The sequence below is a fragment of the Antechinus flavipes genome, chromosome 3 (genome assembly GCF_016432865.1).
Source record: "Antechinus flavipes isolate AdamAnt ecotype Samford, QLD, Australia chromosome 3, AdamAnt_v2, whole genome shotgun sequence".
NCBI classification, from domain to species: domain Eukaryota; kingdom Metazoa; phylum Chordata; class Mammalia; order Dasyuromorphia; family Dasyuridae; genus Antechinus; species Antechinus flavipes.
Window position 1 is genome coordinate 593936835 of NC_067400.1, and position 22282 is coordinate 593959116.

General features: G+C 44.2%; 1 protein-coding gene across 1 annotated transcript in view; it reads right to left on the bottom strand.

The window, feature by feature from the left end:
* Window positions 1–22282, bottom strand: part of CLCN6 (chloride voltage-gated channel 6) — a 32711-nt gene that overhangs the window by 6272 nt on the left and 4157 nt on the right. The window contains exons 3-20 of the mRNA XM_051988533.1: window positions 19851–19916; window positions 19456–19521; window positions 18891–18957; window positions 17890–17996; window positions 16521–16647; window positions 16031–16098; window positions 13415–13473; window positions 12401–12533; window positions 11572–11685; window positions 6293–6459; window positions 5585–5711; window positions 3722–3848; window positions 3326–3479; window positions 3052–3211; window positions 2861–2967; window positions 1286–1472; window positions 704–861; window positions 338–494 (exon numbers count right to left, since the gene is read on the bottom strand). Of these exons, the coding sequence (XP_051844493.1) occupies window positions 338–494; window positions 704–861; window positions 1286–1472; window positions 2861–2967; window positions 3052–3211; window positions 3326–3479; window positions 3722–3848; window positions 5585–5711; window positions 6293–6459; window positions 11572–11685; window positions 12401–12533; window positions 13415–13473; window positions 16031–16098; window positions 16521–16647; window positions 17890–17996; window positions 18891–18957; window positions 19456–19521; window positions 19851–19916 (2151 nt within the window). The remainder of the gene's footprint in view (window positions 1–337; window positions 495–703; window positions 862–1285; window positions 1473–2860; window positions 2968–3051; window positions 3212–3325; window positions 3480–3721; window positions 3849–5584; window positions 5712–6292; window positions 6460–11571; window positions 11686–12400; window positions 12534–13414; window positions 13474–16030; window positions 16099–16520; window positions 16648–17889; window positions 17997–18890; window positions 18958–19455; window positions 19522–19850; window positions 19917–22282) is intronic.

Consider the following 22282-nt stretch of genomic DNA (forward strand, 5'->3'; position numbering starts at 1 on the left):
AACTGCTTGATAAACCTACTGGGGAAAAGCTCTCTCCAGAATTAATGTGACTCTCTTTGAAAAAGCAAATGTAAGGAAATTCCTTTATACTGGACAAGTACTGTCTTTAAAAAGAAAAAACCAACAGTGTAAGAACAGAGACCACCAAAAAGACCCAAAGACCACACCTGGCAATGGCCATGAAGGCCACTGCCTCTGGGTCTTTGTCCACAGAAGGAACAATGACAGAACTACAGTCACTGATGACCCATTTCTTCCCTCCCCAGGGGGCACTCACATCTCTTTTCTGCCTATTTAGCCACCAGAATCCCAGAGCCCATTATGAAGTAGAACTCACCGACTGACTTTCAGAATAACAGACACCTCGGACCAGCAACGTGACCAGCTGAGATCGAAGAATCAGGCCATGAAAGGTCAAAGGGCGGAAGCGTTCTTCCATGGTCCAGTCTTCACTGGGGGACTGGTCTGGATACAGGTTGGGATAGGGTGTGTATCTGTTACAAAACCAAAATAGAAACGCTTTAGGTCCACTCTACGCCTCCATCCGTTTCACAGCATCTGCATCTCAATGTCCCCAAAGACCACTTGTCGCTTCATCTACAGAAGGAACAGACAGGAACCATCAGAAGAGTAAGAGAGATGAGTAGTACCACAGGCATTGAAGGCAATCCGGCTCTCCTGCCTCCCCTGCCGGGAGTCTCACCTCCTCTCCAGCATCTGCTGGAGGAGATCCTCCTTCTCGGCCGGCTCCTCCGTGGCGATGTGCTCATCACACATGTTACGGAGCTCGCTTGAGGGATAGGACTTCATGGACTGGCTCCTTTTGCGCTGCTCACCAGCCCGGGTGAGAATGCTAGATTTCTAGGAGAGGGAGAAGAGGCTTAAGTGGACTAAAATCCAAACGAGTGCAAGGGGAAGCTCACAGACCGTCTCTTTGAGTCAAACTGCTAGTGTTGCCAACCTCCACAGCACTAAACTTTAGATGAGAAACAGCCCTCTGGTATCGCCAGAGAAGAAAGGCAGACTCTCCTAGTGGGGTAAATGGTATATAATTAAAGGCTCAGAAAATCAGCCCTGCAGATATAGAGAGCTGCTCGTAGGAGCTAGCAGTTTAGGAGGAGTAATAAAGATCGGCTTTATTTATTTTTCTTATGTGTATACGGTTTAGGGGCAAAGATATTCAGATCCAACTTTGGGGAAGAAATACCAATCAATATAAGCAGTTTGAGGGACATGTAACCTCATTTTTCTTTTCCCTCTCCCAACATAAATCTATCTTCCTTACCTTGAATTTTATGTTGTTACTGATCAACTGGTTTCCTTTCATGAATTCCTTCTCATTGCCACGATTCTCTGTCACCACAGGGAAGGCATGGTGGACTGTGGTTCGTAGAATGCTGACCAGAGACTGGATGCGAGTGTGTGGGTAGACATAAGTCAGGTTGGGCTCCATGATGTCACTAGCTCTCAGCCTGGGAGGATGCAAACATCCAAGCCCATTAGAGAAGTGGTATTTCCAAAAGGAGACTAAGCCTTAACAGGGCACTGAACTACTTCCCAGAGACATTTTCATTTCAATATTCAATAGAATCATGTTGTAGATGACAAAGAGCTCTGACTCCCTTTATGTTAAAAACTCACTGATTTGTCATCTCTCCCAGCTCTACTGCTGGGGAAGTCCTAAAACAAAGTTTATCTAGGCTAGATTACCAGTGTGTTACACAGAACAATCAACTTATTAATAATGCAGCATTTTAATGGACATACACAGAAATTCTGTAAAATGTATTGATGCACATCATGTAATCAAAATTAAAAACCTGTTGCTCTCCTAGACAAACAGTCCCCAAATAATGTTTCATAAATGGTTTTCCTAAACTTTCCAAAGTATTTTGATAGGCTTTTTCATGACCAATAACAAATCCAACAAGCTAGTGACTAATTTCTGTAGCTGAAATACTTTTTGTGCTTGGAAACTAGTTTAATTGTATTAAGTTTGATTGTTTTCCTGTCAATAACATCTTGAGGCTAAAATTATAGTAGTAGGATCTCTCAATCAAAGAAGATGAAGTTTTGTATTTTTCCTTCTTACTACATTATTTTCCTTCAAAAAACACAACAATTCACCAGCAGTTTAACAGTATCTTTTAATTCTCCAAAGGCTCAGAAATGTTATTTTTATTATAATTTGCCAACTTAATGGGCAAAAAATAAAAAATGATCATTCAAACTTGTCTTAATTTTTTTCTCTGATTATAAGAAAGTTTGAACAATTTTTCAGGTTGCTGACTTTCCTCTTTTAAGAGCTGCTTATTCATATAATTTGATCACTTATCCACTAAGGAAGCGGTATTATAAACTTGTGTCAATTCTTTATTGGTTTTAAATATTGTTTTTATCTATACATATTTAAGGCAAGATATCTTCCCAATAACTTTATTTTGGAAATATTGCTTTTAGTTGGGCATAAATTTCATTACTTTGTTTCTCATAACTTCTTTTATTTCCACAATTGGCATAGACAAAAATCATTCCATCTTATAATTGATTTTTTTGTTGTGTCCAAAAAAGCCACCATTTTAAACTATGGACAATCAATTTTGAAAAATCATGGCTGGAAAATTATTAGTGCTGCCACTACACAAGCCTAATAATACACTGGGCTATCAAAGTTTTCTTTGAAATGCGGCCTTTTTTTTTTTTTTTTTTTTTTTAGCAACTCATTTTCTTAGTCTACTTTTAGTGTTTTCTAAACCCAGACGTCTTTCTTATGTTTCCATATGTTACTCTGTCCCAAGATCTCTGACCTGAGGTATTTTCTACTCAGAAATTTTGGAATAAGATGGAACCATTGCCTCACTTGTCCATTTCCACTTCTGTCTCCCACTCCAGAAGCGGCACCCCTCGCAGTCCCACATGGATGTCATAAATGCCTTTGTTGAATAAGTCTCCGGTCCACTTGGCCACCTGCAACACAAAACAAGGATCTGAGAGAATCCAGACAGAAGGTAAAGTAACCCATTAACTGGAGAAGGGAGAGGAGGTATTTACCATCAAGGTGATCATAATGGGAAGCCCATAAGTGATCTCGTTGGTGGACTCTATCAGGATGACTGTAAGACTGATGGTCATTCGGACCACACCACCCAAGAAAGCTGCGGCACCAATCAAGGCAAAGGTCCCTGAATAGATGTGGCCCAATCCAATGTAGCTAGTTAGGAATGAGGTCAGACATATGAATCAGGATTGCAAGGTTGCTGGGGTGGGGAGCAGGGGAAGAAATGCATTCAGTACCACATGCATGCACACAATACACACAGAACACCTTTTCAGAATGTTGGCAACTAAGCGTCCAAAGGCAGCTCCACAGAGCAGGGAGGGCACGAAGAGGCCGCTCGGAACCGACATGCCGTAAGTCCAACACGAGAGTAAGAAGTAGAGGGTAAAGAACAAAGCCAAAGTGATGGGGCTGAAAGTACCTGTAAGATCAAAGAGCAGCTCAAGTCACACAGGCAAGTGCCAAAACAACCCCCTCCATTCATTTCATCTCACCCCCTCGCTCACCCACCCAGAGTTCCCAAGTCCTGGATCTGTTCAGAATTCCTAGGAAAGGTCCCCTGGGGAATAGCCCAGCTTGGGGCTTCCCAGGCAAAAGGCCCGGGCTGGCACGGGACACAGTGAGGCTGGTGGGGCCAGCAAAGATCCAGCTTTTGAAACTCACCATCTTGGTGAAAAAGCTGCAGAATGGCAGATTCCTGGGGATTGAAGAATAGCGTTGCCATGTCATTGTAGGTCTCATTGGGGCAAAAAAAGGTTTTGATGCTTGCATTGACGTCTTCTGAGATAACCTGAGGATTGGGAACCAAATAGCTGTTAGCTGGCAAGACTACCGGGCCACACTTTTGGTCTTCTCCCTGGGTGCTGGCAAAGTCAGGCCTGGAAGCTCTCACCAGAGATGAAGTGGGCAGCAAAATATGAAGCCAGGTGCCATAAACAAGCAATTCCAATGGCGAAGCCATCTTCCTTACAGGAAATGCTTATGAAAATGAGAAAAGCAAGCAAGGAAAATAATCCAGGCTGTTCTCTGTACCTAGATGCCTACATGGAGTGCACTGACTGAAATACGCAGTTGCTTTGGGGAGTTCATTTTTTGGAGGTCCACAATCAGCCCTTGTATTAAGGGCCTGTGCAATTATGAAAGAATGGATAGGACAAAGGAGAGACAAAGGGCTTAGACTATATGAGAAAACTTAAATACGCAAATGAAACTGGAGCACATTCTGACTCAAAGAAGCCACTTTAGTTCCAGGGAAGAAGATTCTGTCCTATTGCTATTAGAAATACCATGTTTCTGGATTTTCCTGCCTATGCTTCCATTTTTTGTTTATGTCTCCTGAAAACACCAAATTGACAGGTTCCCAGTGCATTCACGTCATTCTCTTTAAGCAGCTCCCCATCTCTCCTCATTGGGATAGTTCTCTGCCTTCAAAATTTCATGATTTGAGAGCTCTCCTCCTCCCTCCTCTCCTCTCAACCTTCCTTCTCTCTCCCTCAACTTTCCTGGGTTGATTTCTCCTCTACAAAACTTTAGCCAATGTTAAACGAGACAGGGAAGTCTTTGAAATCTCTTTCAGGTACATGTTTTCTTTCCCTTTTCTATTTATTTCCACCCCAATACCCAGTTTCTCCCCAATAATTTCTAGTGCATTACAGTTGCTTTCTGAGGATGGAGATAATCACAAAGCAACACTGAAGGGAATAACAGGTGTCTTGAAGGACCCATGTGATCTTCTGATCAGTTCCGTGGGCTATATGAATAAAGTGGGAAAGACAGAAAAGCAGATTCATGATGGTGAACTTAAGACTCTTCATTATTTTACATTAAGAGGGATATCACCATATGCCTACTGACCAAAGATTTGGTTATTAAGTCAGGTTGAGAGAAGATTAAGAACAAAATGTAAGGGAATCTATCTCCTCAGGGATAAGTCCAATGTAAGGGAATCTATCTCCTCAGGGATAAGTCCAATGTAAGGGAATCTATCTCCTCAGGGATAAGTCCTAGACCTCATGGGGTATCAAGGACACCAGAGAAATGCAACTGGACTGAACCATGATAAGATAAGTTCATTACAGGCAGGATTGGGAATCAGTCTTTCAGAGTGAGAGGGAGAGGTACTCAGGTACTCAGGTACAAACATTTAAAAAAAAAATGCACAGGGGAACTTTTGAGAAGAGCCAAGAAAATGATAAAAGCTCTGGGACCTTTGACTAGAGAGCTGAACAAGCTAAGCTGGGCCTCAAGGGAGACACAGAAGAAAGCTCCTCACTTGACTATTCCTTGTTTTGGGCTCAAAGGATAAGAATAAAAAGAGGTTTTCACTGTTTCGTTCTCTTCACCAGAATAAGAAAGCAGACTAGAATTCCGGTGTGTGTTCTCTAATAAAGGCCGTGCCTGACTGAGGCTTGCTGTAAGGACTCTCTAAGGAGGACTGAGGCCCTGTTCTTCACAAAGGCACGGGACAGGTCTGCAAAATCTGCCCCAAGTACTTATGGGACATTGTGCTCGAGGAACAGCATATACCTGTGGCTGGAAGGAGTCGTTACCACTCTGACTTGCAGAGGATATTTGCCGGCACTCTCCCAAAATCATGGAAGCAACAAATACCACAACAGTAGTCATCAGGGATACCAACAGGCTTTCCAAGACTCTATGAATAAAACATAAATCAGATCTCGTTTTTACAAAAAGTTCTAAAAAACCAAACCAAACAACCAACCCCCCACCAAAAACCCAAGACTTGTTTGTCAGAAAATCCTTCTCTATTAAAACTCCTCCCATTCCACCCTACCCCGTGCCTCTTTTAAAAAGCATTTACAAAAGCCTCCACTTAAGGCAATCTGTTTCCTGTGTTCTGATAGGGGGAGAGAAGGTCAGTGGGCAGCTGCCCATTAGCCACACACCCCAATATAACCTGATGCTCAGATCTTAGGGATGAAGTGACAGAGAGAGCCCCTTTTGGTCAGGACCCAAAATTCACACTGACCAAGGTTCCAAATAACAAGTCCAGAGCATAGTTACTGAAAGAATAGAAACTCTGATTTGTAAACTCCCAAGTTGGGCTTTATTCTGCTGTTCGACATGCTTTTTGCCTAACACTCCCTAGATTGGATTTTAAATTTGGGGAATCGAGGGCACATTTACGGGAGCTCCCATCCCTCTCCATTTTTGGCTCCTACAAAGTTAAACGAGACACAACAGACAGGGAGGAGGAGGCAGCAGCGCAGATACCTGACAAGCTTAGGTTTCGGGTGCACGTTTCGCATACGGTACTTTGCAAGCCTCTTGTTCAGACAGTTGAATGTGGCTCCGAGGAGGCCCCCAATGACCCCCATCACGATGAAGAAACCCAAATCCACAGCTGTCCAGAGGTGACATTTTTTATCAGAGTCAGAGCACTGAGAGAAGAAGAGAGAGAAAGAGAAAGGAGGGAGAGAAAACCAGCGTGCAGTGAGCACACAGAAGAGTAGAAGAGAGGAAGACGGCCAAGAGCAGATGCAAGCACACACCCTTCCTACAGAGCCACCAAGATGCGAGGAAGTGATGGCCAGGAGCAGCTGCCCAGCCTGCCCTCCGCACAGGAGGGGCTCAGCCTCCACCAGCTTGGGCCTGCCCCCAGGGCTTGTGCAGATGCTGCCGGCCAACAGGACCATGGCTCCTCCTCCTCCCCTGCCTGCCGGAGGCTCGTCTCCTGCCTCTCCCTCCCTGGGCCGCTCCATTTCTCTGCCACTGCTGCTACTCTGCCTGGCATGGCTTCTCAATGAAGCCCAATCCCGTCACTCTGCTCCTCACCCCCAAGGAGGTGCCCTTCCCTGCCCCCAAAGAAGTAGCCCTTCCAGTCAAGGCAAACTTGAGATGGATAAGGGGTCACCACCTCCTCCGGTGGACTGCCTCCTCTCCTCCCCACTCTGACTTCTCTTCACTCTCTCCCTGGCTTCGGGTGCATCCCTGCTGCCTACAAGCATCGCTATGCGTCCCCCATCCCTGAACATCCTGGCCAGATCCAACAGCCTCAGAGCTATCATTCTGTCCTTCTCCTCCCCATTGTTCTCTCTTTCTCCCCCACCATCATCCCATCCTTCTCCTCCCCTTGGTGTTCTACCTTTTCTCCTCCCCCCATCATTCCTCTTTCTCCTTCCCATCATCCTGTCATTTTCTTCCCCTATCATTCCCTTTCTTTCTCCTTCCTCATGTGGCTCTCCTCCTTAAGATGACTGTCTACAATAGGTGCCCCACTTCTCTCTTGATAACTCTCCAGTCTGGCTTCTGACCTCAGCATGCAACAGAAACCTCTCTCTCCAAAGTTAACAGAGATCTCTCTCCTCAGTCCCCCACCCCCGTGCCCTTTCTGCAGATAGTATCAGGGATCAAGCTTTCCTCCTTGATGTTCTTTCCTCTCTATCGTCTTAGACCGCTCCCCAGTCTCTGTGCTAGCTCTTCCTCGAGTCATGGGAGTCCCTCAGGGTTCCATCCTGGGCTGCCTTCCCTTCTCCTTCTATCCTATTTCACTTGGTCTTCTCATCAATTCCTGTGGATTTAATGATCATCTATCTTAATGTTGATGATTCTCCAATCTACTTATCTGGCCCCAACCTTTCTACTGACCTCCAGTCTCTCACCCTCCCATCTCCAACTGCCTACTACTAGCCATCTTGAAGTCGGTATTCCATACGATCAACATGTCCAAAACTGAACTCATGACCTTTCTCCTGTGACTAGAAGACCCCACTACCTTCCCGGTCACTTAGGCTCATAACCAGGGGTCATCCTTTAATTCCTCACTCTTTCTCATGCCCCACATTCAATCTGTTGTTCAGTGCTTTTAAAAAAACAACAACATATTTTTGTCATTTGTACAAGAAAAATCTGACCCAAGAGGAAAAAAATCACAAGAAAGAAAAACAAACCAAAAAAAGGTGAAAATACTATGCTTCAATCCACATTTGACCTCCATGAGTTCTCTCTCTGTGTGCGGATAGCACTTTCCTTCCCAAGTCTATTGGAATTGACCTGAATCATCTCATTGCTGGAGATGGCCACGTCCATCAGGAATGATCCTCATATAGTATTATTATTGAAGTATATAATGACCTCCTGGTCCTGCTCATTTCACTCAGCATCAGTTCATGTAAGTCTCTCCAGGCCTCTCTGAAATCATCCTGCTGATCGTTTCTTACAGAACAATAGTATTCCATAGTATTCATATACCATAATTTATTCAGCCATTCCCCACTGATGGACTTCTACTCAGTTTCCAGTTCCTTGCCACTTTGAAAAGGGCTGCCACAAACACTTTTGCACATGTGGGTCCCTTTCCCTCCTTTAAGATCTCTTTGGGATACAGTCCCAGTAGAAACACTTCTGGATCCAAGGGCATGCACAGTTTGATAGTTTGGGCATAGTTCCAGAGTGCTCTCCAGAATGGTTGGATCAGTTCACAACTTCACCAACAATGCATTAGTTCAATTTTCTTTGTAACATCTTTCCCCTATGGGCAAAACTCTGTTGTCACCATTTTGGCCAAGGCCTCATCATCTCACACTTGGACTCTTAGCAGTTTGCTGGCTGGTTTACCAAAAATCCCTCTCCATTCCAATCCATCCAAGTGCAGGACTGACCATGTCACCTGCCATCCCACCCCTGCCAATCCAATCTGCTGCAATGGCTCCCTGTCCTCCAGGATAAAATAGAAAATCCTATTTGGTGTCCAAAGCCCATTTCTAATCTGCTGCCTCTCTCCTTCCCCTTCCCTGATTCCTTACACCCCATCCTCTCACTCTGGGATCCAGGGCTATTGGTTTCCTTGCTATTCCTTGCTCAAGACTTTCCATCATTAGACTCAGGTCTCCCCTGTGCTTGGAAGACTCTCCTCAGATTCCCTTCTACAGGAAGTCTTTTCAGATCTTTCATCTTTTCTGTGTCTCCTGTTTTTATCTTGTATTTTTTTTTTTTTTTACAATTTATCTTGTATGCAGCTTGTTGTACACAGTTGTTTGCATGTTGAATCCCCCATAGGCTGTGAGCTCTCTAAGGGTAGGGACCATCTTTCTCCTTTCTCTGTATCCCCAGCACTTAGCACAGTTCCTAGTATATAGTAGGTGCCGAATAAATGTTTAATGACTGCCTGCCTGGGGAGATGGAAGGCTTCTTTTTCCCCTGATGCCACTTCTCTACCACTACCACGACCCTAACAAACACTTCTTATATCGAAGTTGGTACAATCAAGAATTATCACCCAAGCCAGATACTGGTCTGTTACCTCTGACATCAGAATAGTCGGGAGTTTTTAAAATTCCCAATGAATCTTGTGTATAACTTAATCTCTCATCTCCTGCCTTCATATCACAGGAATTCAACATATATGCTGATGTTCCCTCAAGGATCTAAGTCTCCCAGTTCCTCAGTCTCCTCCGTCCTCCACTCAACTTTAATTGAGTTACTTGATGTTACTATCATCCCCCAGCATCCTACATCCATGTTCTTAAACCGCCCCTTTTTTCCATCTGATCACAATCTTTTAGGAATCTACCTTTCCCACTGTCTTACAAGTCCTAACTCAGTTCTTACTATTCATGTGTGACCTCTAATCCCTCCAGCCCGCCATTCTTTCTCAGCTACCCTCTGCTCCTTCTTAGTCTCAATCCATTGATGAAACACTGTAGACTCTACTGTCCATTCTTGAATCTCTTACTGCTCTGTCTTACTGCTGATCGTGCCTTGCCAGTTCCCAAGCCTGGATTCTTCCTCATATCAGTTTTCTCTGTACCTAGTCAAAGATGCTGATGAACAGAGCCACGGAAGTCACAAACGCTGGGCTGATTAGTTCCACTATAAACTGCCACTGGTCTCAAATCAGTCCTTACTGTAGCAAGACAATCCATCTATTTCTCCCTAATCGATATCTAGCCCACTCTCTATTCTAAACTTTCTCTTCTTTGAGCCTTCTACAAGCTATTCCCTTCACAATCCTCTGGCTAAGGACTTGGAAGTTGTACCTCACCAAAGAACTAAGCCTTTTGCTAAGAGCTCTCCTTCCTGCCATTTCATATAATTCAGATATTTTCCTTCCTTCTAGTCCATGATGAAGACATGTCCTTACTTGCTACAGCCAACCTTTCTATGCCCACCCTCACTCCTTCCCATTCCCCGGCACCCAGACTAGGTGCCTCCACTTGCTTTTAAAGCCTCTGATACAACTTCTGATCTCACCATACAACTAAAATTGCCTCTCCCAACTGTGCAGGGATCTCAATTGCCAAATGTAAGGGCTTCCCAGTTCTCCTTGAATCTCTGCCTTTTTCACTTAGACACCCTTTCCCCTTTCTGCTTTCAGGACCCTGCACTCTCTGGTTCTCCTCCTCCCTGTGTGACCCCTTCTCTTCAGTTTCTTCTCCCAAGTCTTCATCAATGTCGCTCCCAATAACTGTGGGTGTTCCCAAAGGGCTCTCTCTTCACACTATCCCACTGGGTGATCTCACTAGCTCCCAAGAGTTCAATTATGATCTCTAGGGAGATGAATCCTAGAATTTTCTATCTGGCCCGAGTCTCTCCCCTAAGCTCCAAACTCACAAGATTAAGTGACAAGTAGATGTCCTGCATGCATCTCAAACTCAATTATTTCCAAAACAAAACTCGTTATCTTTTCCCCTAAACTCTGCTCCTCTGAATGCCCCCATTAAAGTCTCAGTCACCCAGGCTCACACTGTGTCATCCTTGACAACTCAGTCTCAATTACCCTACACTCCCATTTATTTGCTAAACCTTAGTTTTCTGCCCTCACAGAGCCTCCTTTCAGCTACCCCAGGCTCCCCTAACTCAGGCCCTCATCACCTCTCACCTGCACCTCTACTGCATCTGCTCATCTCCACTTTCTTTCCCCTCTAATCCATCTTCTATTCAGCTTACTTCCTGATTAATAAAGTCCTGTAGCTCCCAATTATCTTCAGTATCAACTACAAAGTCCTCTAGTCAGTATATAAAGCTCTTTATCAGTTGACTTCTTCCTACCATGCAGTCTTCTGACATTCACTCCCTTCCAAACTCTATGGCTCTAGTCACAGGGATCTACTTGTCACTCTTCACCATAACACCAGCCCCTCTCCTCTTGTTCCCCCCTCCTCCCTCCCCCCCCAGTCTGGACTGTCCACTTTCCTCACCTCCACGCCCAGAATCCCCACCTGTTTTTCAGACTCCGCTCAAATCCCAGCTTTCCTAGGTCTTTCCTGGTGGTAAAATTTTTTCCTTAAGTTCTTTACAAGTTGTCATCTCCATTAGAATAGAAACTCTCTGAGGGCAGGGCCCATGTCTGCTCTTCTTTGTACAACCCACATTTAGCATAGAGTAGATACTTAATAAATCATACTGAGTGGCTAGGAAGAAATGAAACTTGGATTCTTGGATCCAACGGGCAGTTTTTTTAATTGTCTTTCTTACTGCTGCGCTTTGGCACATTCATTAAAATTGATTTCAGGGAACAAGTATGATGTGCTGGTAGTTGGGATGATACTAACCTTAAACTCTCCAAAATTCAGCAACCCAGGGAGTTGGAAAGAACCCCAACTTCCAAATTGGATTCCAGAGCGAAAGAAGTTCAGAGTGAATGTGGCAGACATGGAACAAAAGAGCTAAAGAGGGGAGAAAGAAGAAACGAGAACTGAGAAGTGATGAGCTTGCCTTTCCGATTGACATTTTTCCCAGGAGTCAGGTGAGGAAAGAGAAAAGCAATCCATTCTACATACTAATATAGCACAGTCAGGTCACATCTGAGAACCCCCAAAATCAGGGGCTAGGAACAGGTGCATGCTAATGGAAAAAAGCCCCGAGTTCTAGCTGGGCAGAAATGAGGGCTCCCTGGGTACCCAGTAGAGAGAATTCTTCATCAGACTCAGGGAGTCCCTGACCCTTCCAGGCCTGAGTCTGTGGTCCTGGCCAGGAGACAAGCTTGACTGTGATGCAGTAACTGCGTTTATGAAAGTCTAGTTCCTTCCCAGCTCACAGGGTTGTTAGGAAGACATGAGAAGGGATTTTTGTAAAGGGCTTTGATTTTCCAAGTAGCATTTATTCCTTCCAGGACAATGCCTGAGGCTGGGTCCCCACGCCCAGGACAGAAGTTTGTCGCTGACCCCCTCTCATTCATCTCCTTTAATCTCCCTGGAGTTCAAGTGGTAAGTGAAGAACAAAAAGTGGTGAATTCAATTCTCAGTAACAACCATATTCCCTCCAGGAGGGGCTTTCTAGAAGTCAAAATCAAGAGCTTAAGTAAGCGCTCTCTTGGCTGGTGAGGCCTCCAGCCTCAAAGTCAGCTCACACACTATCCCACATTTCAAAGCCTCTTCTTACCACTTTCCAAGTGAGCCCCTGGTTCCAGAAGGACGAACCTTCTTCTAAGCTGAAGAGGGTGCCCCCGATGGGGGCCCCGAAAGCCGCAGCAACCCCTGCTGCTGCGCCTGCTGACACAAAATCTCGCTTGTCTCTAAGTTGGAGAGAAAAGGAAGAAACGTGAAGCCTTGAGATCATCGGAACACAAAAGCCAACATTACAATACATTTTCTTTTGCTAACATCTCACCCTTGAGTAGGCAGTTAGGGATTCTGAAATGGGGATTCCCTTGCATGAAATACTGCCTGAAGATAAGAAGGGCTCCTGGTGCACAGGGGACTTTTTACTCGTAAAGACGGGCTCTCTAGCACAGCAAAGTCATTCTACAAACTTACATGTTCAAATCATTTCTCATCAACTGACACCTCGAGAGACAGATTAAAGATGTTCTGTAATCAAAAACCCAACCACTTTCTCACCACATCTCCTTCCCCAAACCTCTGCATCAATCTTCACTAATGCAGATGTCAAAGCCCTGGCTATTTCCAGAGAAAGAGCTGAATGAAGGCTAAGGAGGCAGAGAACAAAGAACACATCTATGGATCATCATAAAGAGTGTGTGTGTGTGTATGTGTGTGTAAGAGAACAAGAAAGAGAGAGAGAATCATGAATAGCAGAGTTATCTATCAAATATGTTGAACCCGCAACAAAAATTCAATGAAAACATAATTTGGAAATATTTAACAAAATAAACATACAATAAAACATATCCAAAAAATTGAATAAAACAAAATAAACAGCTAATAAAGAATTTTTTACAACTCACTTATTGATGGTCTGCAAGCATTTTACTGTGCAATCTTGTAGCCCCTAGTCTCACCCCTTCCCCTGCATCTATAGCATAGCTTAAATTTTGAATCATTTCTGTCTCAACTGCCCTCCATGCTTTTCAGCTTGATATTTTGTCATTCACTTAAGCATTCTCTTCCTGCCTCCAGAGAGCTATTTAGAAGCTAATTTCCATTTTCTCCATACCTGTCACTTCGAAAATAGGGGAAGTTAAACTGGATTTTCCGCAGAGAGATGCTCTGAAACTGAAAACAGGAGAAAACAAATTAAGCATGGGGAATTTAAGGGCCTGAAAATACACACTGTAGCCAAGTGCCATAGGGATCACCCTCACACTCAATCTCTTTTCCTCTGTACAAGATGTAGTAAAAATAAATAGTGAGTAACCTCCTAAAGCATTTGTTTTAGGAGGCTCAAGAGGCAGCACCTTAACTTCTAGAGCCATCTACCCTGGCTGATCAGGGACCATTCTGCGTTCATTTTTGTATTTCTCTTTCTTAGTGGCTCAATTCATAGATTAATTAATGAACAGATTAATTTTCCTTGTAGCAGGGACATGGGAGATTTATAACTAGACCATCAAACAGTCAACTCCACTGTGCTGTGGGGAAGAGTTCAAAACAGCTGCCTTAAGATAGAAGCAGCTCCTCTTGGGGGATCTTGCTGGCAGAAGACCATATTTTTCATCGTTCATCAAACTGTGATGCTGTCTTCCGATCCCTTTTAGTTCACTAATAGGATGTTTCTGACTGGTGTTTGTTCTTTCCTGAGTAGCTGAGAGGGCAGTTTACTAAAGAATGAACTTTAAGAGAAGGAAATTCTTGACTCCCCACAGCTACTGAGGAGTCAATACTTAATGACTAGAAATTATGGCTCAAAAGAATTGGAAGTTTTTCAAAATGGCTAACTTCAAGAGAACCCTCACCTCCCAAGCTCCCTAATCAATAATTCCCATCGGCTATACAATCCTAGCTCCAGCATTGAGTTTTATTAGGACCCATGAAATGAAGTAAATCACATTTACTTCACAAACCCACAAGGTGCCTAGAGCCCTAATTCAAGGGAATGCTGAATTCACACCCATCTAAGGGACTCTGAAGGGAGCATCTAAGGGACATGCTCCACGTTCTCAGGTTTTGAAACGTATTAGCAAGAATTCTTAGTCCAAGTTCTGAGAGAGAAAGTAAAACTTGTGATTTTAGTATCTTTCAACCTCCTTTAATGTTTTGAAACAAGAAACCCATCTCACTCAGCCTAAACTGATGCCAGGAAATTCAAATTCTGTGGGAAAGTCTCCACACATTTTCCAAACCTATCAGAGATGATGAATTTCTCTTCCTTTTGTGAAGTACAAGGTCAATATACATATCTAAAGTCCTTGACGTCAGTCCCTCCATTCTCTCTTCTGTTCTGTCTCTCACAAACAGGGAGCCCTCATCACCGAGGACAACCCCTCTGTGTCCTCTTCTCGGGTCTTCTGGGACTTTGCCCCTTCTATCATCTCTGCTCCTAATTTTCAATCTCTTGCTCCCTTCTGGCTACCTTCCAAGACACCCACATTTACCACTTACAACCTTGTTGCTCCACAGATACCAATCTCTTCAATGTTACAAGGACCTTTATTAGTGCTGTATCTCAGCCCTCGTTCTGGCTGACTTCTCTGCAGCCGCTGACACTGCCCCTACCTCTTAGATACTCTTTCCCCATGAGCTTCTGAGACTTTCTCCTGAGTCTCCTCCCCATCTGGCCAATCTCCCTTGAAAGAACATCACTTACTCCCTGCCTACTGACCATGGGCACCCATCAATGATGCTCGCCATCTTTTCTCTCTACAATTTATGTCCAATAATGTCCTCAATTCCACCTATTGGCTTGTCCCTGTGGAGAGAGCTTTCCAATCTAAACATCCAGATCCATCCTACCCTCCACCCCAATGCCTCCTGGGCAGTGCCAGTGGCTGTCCCAAGGACAGCTTCCCTTCTGCAGCCACGACTCCTTCCCCAGGGAGGCCACTTGTAAGTTGTCTCTGACTCTCCCTCTCCCATGTCCAACCATGGTCCATGTCTGCTTGATTCTTCGCCCCCAACATCCATCAAATGCTCACTCAGTTAATTGTAGGATCCTGCCTCTCTCTCCTCTCTAATCCATTCTTCAAATGCTGCCTATAGAGCAAGGCTGTCCTGTCACTTCTTGTTCAGAACTTATCTCTACAATCAGAACCTGAAGCTGGCTCCAGGAGGCTTCAAGGTATTCCCCGTCACACAGAGGTGGAGAGGAGCCAGGCTCAGCCTTCCATTTCCCAACTCCCCACTCATACAACATTTTGCCTCTAGCCCCAAGCTTAGACTTCCTGCCTCCTTCCTGGATTAGTTCCTTTGCCACTTCCTTTCTTGATCCCCTGATTTTTACTGTTATCTCTCTGTCCTTCTCTTTCTCTCCTTCTCTTTCTCTCTTCCTCTTCCTTTCTCTCTTTTCTTCTCTCTCCTCTCCCTTCTCCCCCATTCCTCTTCTTCTCTTTTTTCTTTCTCTTTCCTCTCTCCCCACCAAGGGCCCCTAGATACTTTTCTCTTTACAAGCTGTATCTCCTTAAAAGAATGTAAACTCTTTCCCAGGGCTAGAGATTGTTTTTAGTTTTGCATCTGAACTTAATAATAATGATAATATTATATCCAAATATCCTTATATATAGTAGCCTTAATATCCTAATAAATTATTGTTCAAATGAATTAAGGCTTGATTGATTTCAAAAGACTCCCTCACAAATTATGATTAAAAAGAAATCTTGGGCAAGTCATTACTTACTTGAGGGAGTCCAGCACCTACAACTGCACCACTGTGGATCATGGGGCCCTCCTTCCCTACAAAGAGTCCTAAGAACAAGTTTAAAAAGGAAAATTAAGAATCTGAAGAAAATGGTAGAATAAGAAACAGTTAGCACTGACCATTCTAAAACTTTATAAAGGGAACGTGAAATGATTCACAAAAAGTGCTCCTTAAAGTCATGTTGTGAAGCTTTGGAGGAAATCTCCATTATGCCACAAATACCTGAAGCTGCCCTGAAAGTGAGCTCCACCAGAGGACAGTCAGCTACTTAAAATACTGATGGGACATTCAAGAATTTTTGAACACGGTTTATCTACAATAACATCATACCACCAGGATCAATCATACTGAAATGTGTGGATTTGCATCAGTCACACTGTCTTGCCCTAAGCCCAATACAACATACATGTTGAACATTGTTCTCTCTGACACCTCAAGGACAAAACGAAAACAATAAGACATTGCTCACCTCCGGCCACGCTGAAGAGCACTCCCAGAACCTTGCACGCCAGGGTCCGGAGGCGGACAATGCCTGGCACTTTCACACCATTCAAGTAGCATTTGATCTCTGGAATCCCAGAACCGGCTGCCACTGGCTGCCAAGACAATACGAGCAACCATTATGCACTTAAAATCTATTTTCCATTAAGCTGTGGGGTATGATGATGATATAGCAAAAGGAACAATCACAGCAGAGCATGTTCGTGCAGAAGCTTCAGGTTAGCAAAGCTATAGGATCCGGGAAGCTTGCAAAGGAGAAATGATTTCTAGGTCATTAGGCCACCCCTCCTCCCTCTGCAGGCTCCACTCCTGCCTTTCTGCCCTTCTTCTCCAGGGCCACAGATGCTTCTCATCCTCAAAGTTCATGCTAGCCCTGGATTTCTGAAAACGCCCTTGGCCCCTGCAGTCCCTTTCCCGATTGCTCTTGGATCTCCATTTTAGGGTTTAAAAAACCCAAATGTGCCCAGACGAGCCAAGTCTTCACTTTTCCTGGGATTCAATCTTGACTCCCCAGATTTCGATTTCCCCTGCTCCTCTCCTTCGTCCGCTCCCAGTCAGTCAGTTTCCTTCCATGTGCTGCCATTCCCCATCACAAACTAAGCTTCTGGACTTTCCTTCAGCTCGTCAGGGTGATGCTAGCACTTGGCCCAGCACCAGGCACACCGGAAGAACTAAATAAATGCTTTCAGGCTTTTAAACAAAGGCTCACTTGGTTACAAGTGAATTCATCATAACTGCTGGGGAAATGTAGAGGGTGGAACTCTGGAGAAGTATACTTGAAACAAGGTGTTAACTTAGTGGAATTGATGAGATGTTAGTTCTCTAGTTCACATATACTTAGCACTTAGCATGGTGATGTAATGATTCTCTAGTTCACACATAATCAGTATGCTGTAATGATGTAATTGTAGCAGGGCATAGAAGAACAGGGGACAGGCAATCAGATAGAAGGCAGACTGTCAGACTGCTGGAGGAGACTGGGCCAGACTATGACAGACACAGACTGTAAAGGAGACAATAATGACTCTGGACTCTATTCTTGTCCATTCTCGTGGTGTCTATCCTGCTGAGACCAAGGCCCTTCCGGAGGACCTCCAGAAAGCCAGCCCAGACATTACAGAGAAATGCCTTCCCCTTCCCACCCTGATGTCCTCTCGGGGGCCCCTCCCCAAGTTCCTCAGGTGTGCAGCCTTCTCCATTAGGTAATAAGCATCCAGAGGGCAGACACTGTCTTTTTTATCTGTAGCCCTCTTCTCTCAGGTGTTAAATAAATGTTCACTAAACTTAGATGAGAAATCCCCAATTTGAAAGCTTCCTTGAGCAAGAAGCCCTCTTACCTCAATCAGGACGAGCAGGCTGGCTAGGAAGACAAAAGTCAAGTTAAAGCCCAGGAGCTCCAGCAGGGAGAGGGCAAGGCATCCCTTCTCGCTACACTCCTCGACCGCTTTTGGTCTGTGTTAAGGAAGACACCACAGGCCTGCACCCTGTGCCTGGCGAGCTCCCCCTCAAGCCCCATCCTACCCAGAGGTAGCTCCTGAGCCTCAGTTGGTCTGCTGACCCAGGGGGTATTTCAGGGATGGATAAGAACACTAAGACTAAGCCAACACCAATCCACAATTTCCCAGGCCACTGCTCATTTACAAAGGTGACTCTGTAATCCAATTGCAACTGATAACAGACAAAGAGGTTTTATTTTTGAAAAGGGGCAGGGAAAGCCCTCTGAGGAGGTGAGAGCCCAACAAAGGAACAATTCAGAAAGGTCTCACAGCTACCTGATAGAGAGGTAAGGATTGAGGAGGGGAATCTCTTATCTGCACCAAGGCCCAAACATAGGTCTTTCAGCCTGAGGTGACAGACTTCCTTAGGAATAAAAGCTGATTAAATGCATTTCAGATCATCAATCACCACAAACTCTATTCTCCTGTGGCTACGTTACAGGACAGCTCAGTTATTCTTTAAGACACTCATTTTTCCAATTCCAAGATGAAAAATGCTCTTCCTCTCCAGAAAAAGTACTAATGAACTCAAAGTGTAGGTGGAAGCATCCTTATTTCAATTCTTTTATTTGTGTGTGTGTGTGTTGCAAAATGATTTCATATGTATAATTGATATCATACTGCTTGCCTTTCCAAGAGGAGGGACAGGAGGGAGAGAATTTGGAACTCAAAAATGTTGTTCTTCCTTTCAAAGCTTTAAATGCCCAGATAACCATCAAGCATCACTTTGCTCTTACTGATGTTCCCCTCATCCCAGGAAACTTGCTGAAAGATTAACCAAATGCTAATAAACAGCACCATGAAAGAAAAATCAATAAAATTAGAAATCATGGAAAGGATACAGGTCTGTACAACATGGAACTTGAGCTGGGTGAAAAGTCGTACAAAGAAGTCCACAAAGAGGCCCACCTGTGAATAACAAGGGAAGCATTCAATCATTTCCTTCCTCTCATGGTTGAGTGGGAAAAGTTCTAGATTTGGAGGGAGAGGACTTGAGTTCAAACTACCTGCTGTTTACTATCTGTGTGATTCTGGGTGAGTCAACTGGTGTCCCTAGGCCTAGGTTACCAAATTAGTACGTGAGACAACCCTCTTCAGAGTTAATGAAGATAAATCATCTGTTACAATGGCCAGTTATGCGTGATTCCAGTTTGGATGAGGTCTTAGATAAGTCCCAGCCTCAATAATCCAATCACTTTCTCCTTCCCTCAGGGAACTCAATAAAACAAGAGCCTGGGAGAGCAGGACAGATCTCTGAGTTATACAGCACTTCATGCACATAATTCCATCCATTTCATAAGCACGAGGACAACAAAAAACCCACAAGTGGGGACAGGACTCATTAGCTCACTGATTTGAGGCTGACTCCCCCATCTTAATCTTGGCTCCTGTGCCTAATTGTCTTACCAGGCCAGTGGAGACTCCGATAGCAAACACCATTATCCATTTTACCACCTCATACCTTCGACCTTTCTGTGTAGAGAAAAAAAGCGCCTCATTAAAAAAAAAACATAATTATATTGACAGAAAGGTGAGAGACACAAATATCCAAGTCCCAATGATTTTCAGACAAACTTCCAAGTATGGCAAGAAAAGATGTACTGCGGTTGCTTATTAAAAAGCTCAGAACCAGGTAGCTATGAATGTGAGGGGATTAGCAACATGAAGACAGGGTATAAGATCTGCAATACTTCAAGATGGGTTTGGGGGAAAACAGCAAAGCAAAGGAGAATACTTACAACAGGAAGAGGAAGTACCCAAAGATCTTTAAATCCCTGACAAATCAAGGAATCCCACCCTACCTTATTATCCATACTTTCCAGCACTTCCAGGTAGGGGTCATTGATACAACGATCATAGTCCAAACTCTAAAAGATGATACATGAGAAGAATATTACAATCAGGTCTAAACATGACAGGAAGAGGTCACAAAGCCCAAACAGGAACTTCTAGAGAATTTGGAGCTAGCATTACACAATTCAGAAGAAATTTTAACTGGCTTTTAAAAACTTTTGCAAAGTCTTGAAACTCTCCTCTTTTCTTTGTGGGGTTTGAGGAATGGAGACATTGAAAAGTACAAACAGTGTTTTCTTCAGTTAATGTTTTGGCTAGGCTTGCTGAATTCTTCTCTCCTTTCTTTTTTTGCTTTTATTACAAGAGATTACTCACTGGGTAAAAAAGGAGGATGAGATTTATTTGTAAATGAAGATAACTAAAATAAAAATGTCAATAACTTTTAAAAAAGAAATAATTTGTATCCTCATTTAACCAATTTTCTTCTGTAGTCAGATTTTAGGGGGAAAAGTAAATAGGAAGATGATAGGCCAGTCAGTCAACCAGCATTTAATAAGTGATTATATGTGTATGAGGCAGCGGAAGGGCTGGAGGCCCATCTGGCCTCAGACTCCTATTAGCTGGGCAGGTCATGGAACCTCTGTTCCTCTGTTTGCCTTAAACCACTAGAGAAGTAAATGGCAAACCACTCCAGCATCTTTGCCAAGAAAACTCCCTGGGCAGCACCGGAGCGCTTCCGTCTGTGGGGTCAGAAAGGGTCAGCCTTGACTGAAGAGGGAGTGACAACCACCATGTGCTAGCAAGTGTCGGGGAAACAGAGAAAAGGCAAATTCTGATCCCAGGTCACCTCCCACTTGGGGGAGAAAACACACAGGTTACTATACGCTAAGTACTAAATAGATACTTGGTAAATGCCCAGGGAAGGCACAATGGAGACTGGGAGGCTGGAAAGGCCTCAGGGCAAAGTGGCAAACTCAGCTAAAAATTTTGTTTTGTAAAATAAACAAAAATGAAACAAGGAGGGCACTTTCTCGAAGGAGGCCTGATCCAATCCAACCTCTAATACTCTCTATAGATGAGAAACAAGGCTGAGAATAGTAGTTCTGAGGCCCTAAGAGATCCTAAGCCAGAAAAAGGGCCCACACATTTTAAAAATGTTTTAGATAAAACAATAAAAAATTCTGCTTGATCCTTAACAGAATTAAAAAAAAAAAACTATCAATAAAAAGTTATTTAAAAAAATTTAAAAAACCCAAAAAACCTTCAGGTAACTGAATGAAACTAAAAGTGACAGAAAACAATGAAAGATACTAAAAATACACAAATGGACACATACAGCCCATATAAATTAAAGTTAAGGGCAATGTCCATGCTACGAGTGGGATGACGCACACTCCAGCATTCTGGCAAGAGGGAGGCCCAGGTGAGCCTTCATCTCCTGAGCTGAGCAAATCTGCTGCAGAGGATGATGGCAGGACCCAACAGGAGAGCTGTGTCCCTTTGGTGTGTCCCACTCAAGTTTTCCAACTTGAATGCAAACTTTAATAAATGAAAAAAAACCTAGGCAACACACTATTAAATCAAGAGATGGGCAAATGGGCCAGAGCGTAAAGGTGAAACCCTGACACTGTGAGGCAGAGAAGCAGAAGACAAAGGGGTATGGCAAAGAATCAAAGAAAAATCCTTTGGGATTTATTATTGCCTGTGTCTTTTTGCTTTCCATTTTTAATTTTCAAATACGTTCTGATATAATACGTGTTTCTGTAAGGATGGTTTATCTCAGCAGAACTTCCCCACCGACGAAAAGATTTCTGAGAAAGCAGGAAATGATTAGATTTTTCTAGGGCTGCAATGGTCTCTGGGGTTCTCCTTCTATTCCTTTTTAGTCAATGAAATTTCCTGCCTGTTAAATGGAACATATGAACAAGAGAGCCAGTGAGGTGAGCCTGAGGACCCCTCCTCCAACTACTTGGGGGCATAAGCAGGTGACGAGGAGCAGGGTCGGCCAGGATCAGGCTAAGCCTCTGGGGCCGGGACAACTCAACCTGTGCCGCTCTGTGGTCACTGGCACTGGGGGGAGAGGAGGTGAGGTTAGTGACAGAGGCAACCCAGCTCAGGAGGAGGGCCTGCCTCACAAGGAGATCCCAGGCCCAGGTGAGCCGGAGCTGGAGAGCTAGAGCCCCCTCCCCTTCCTGTCCTTGTGTGTATCCCATGGTGCAGCGTGGGGGTCCCCGCCAGCCCCACTCTTCTCCACACTCTGTGGGTCAGTGAAGTGTGGGACTCGCCTGGCTGCACTGCAGAAGTGGAGAGGACTCTCGGGAAGTTTGGGGAGAAGGCCGGGACAAAGAACTTTCATTTCTTGGTACCTAATAAGCCGTGGGGGCACGGGAGGGACACGGAACAGGAGGAAGAGCCCCAGCTCTGGGGTCAGAAGCAGTGA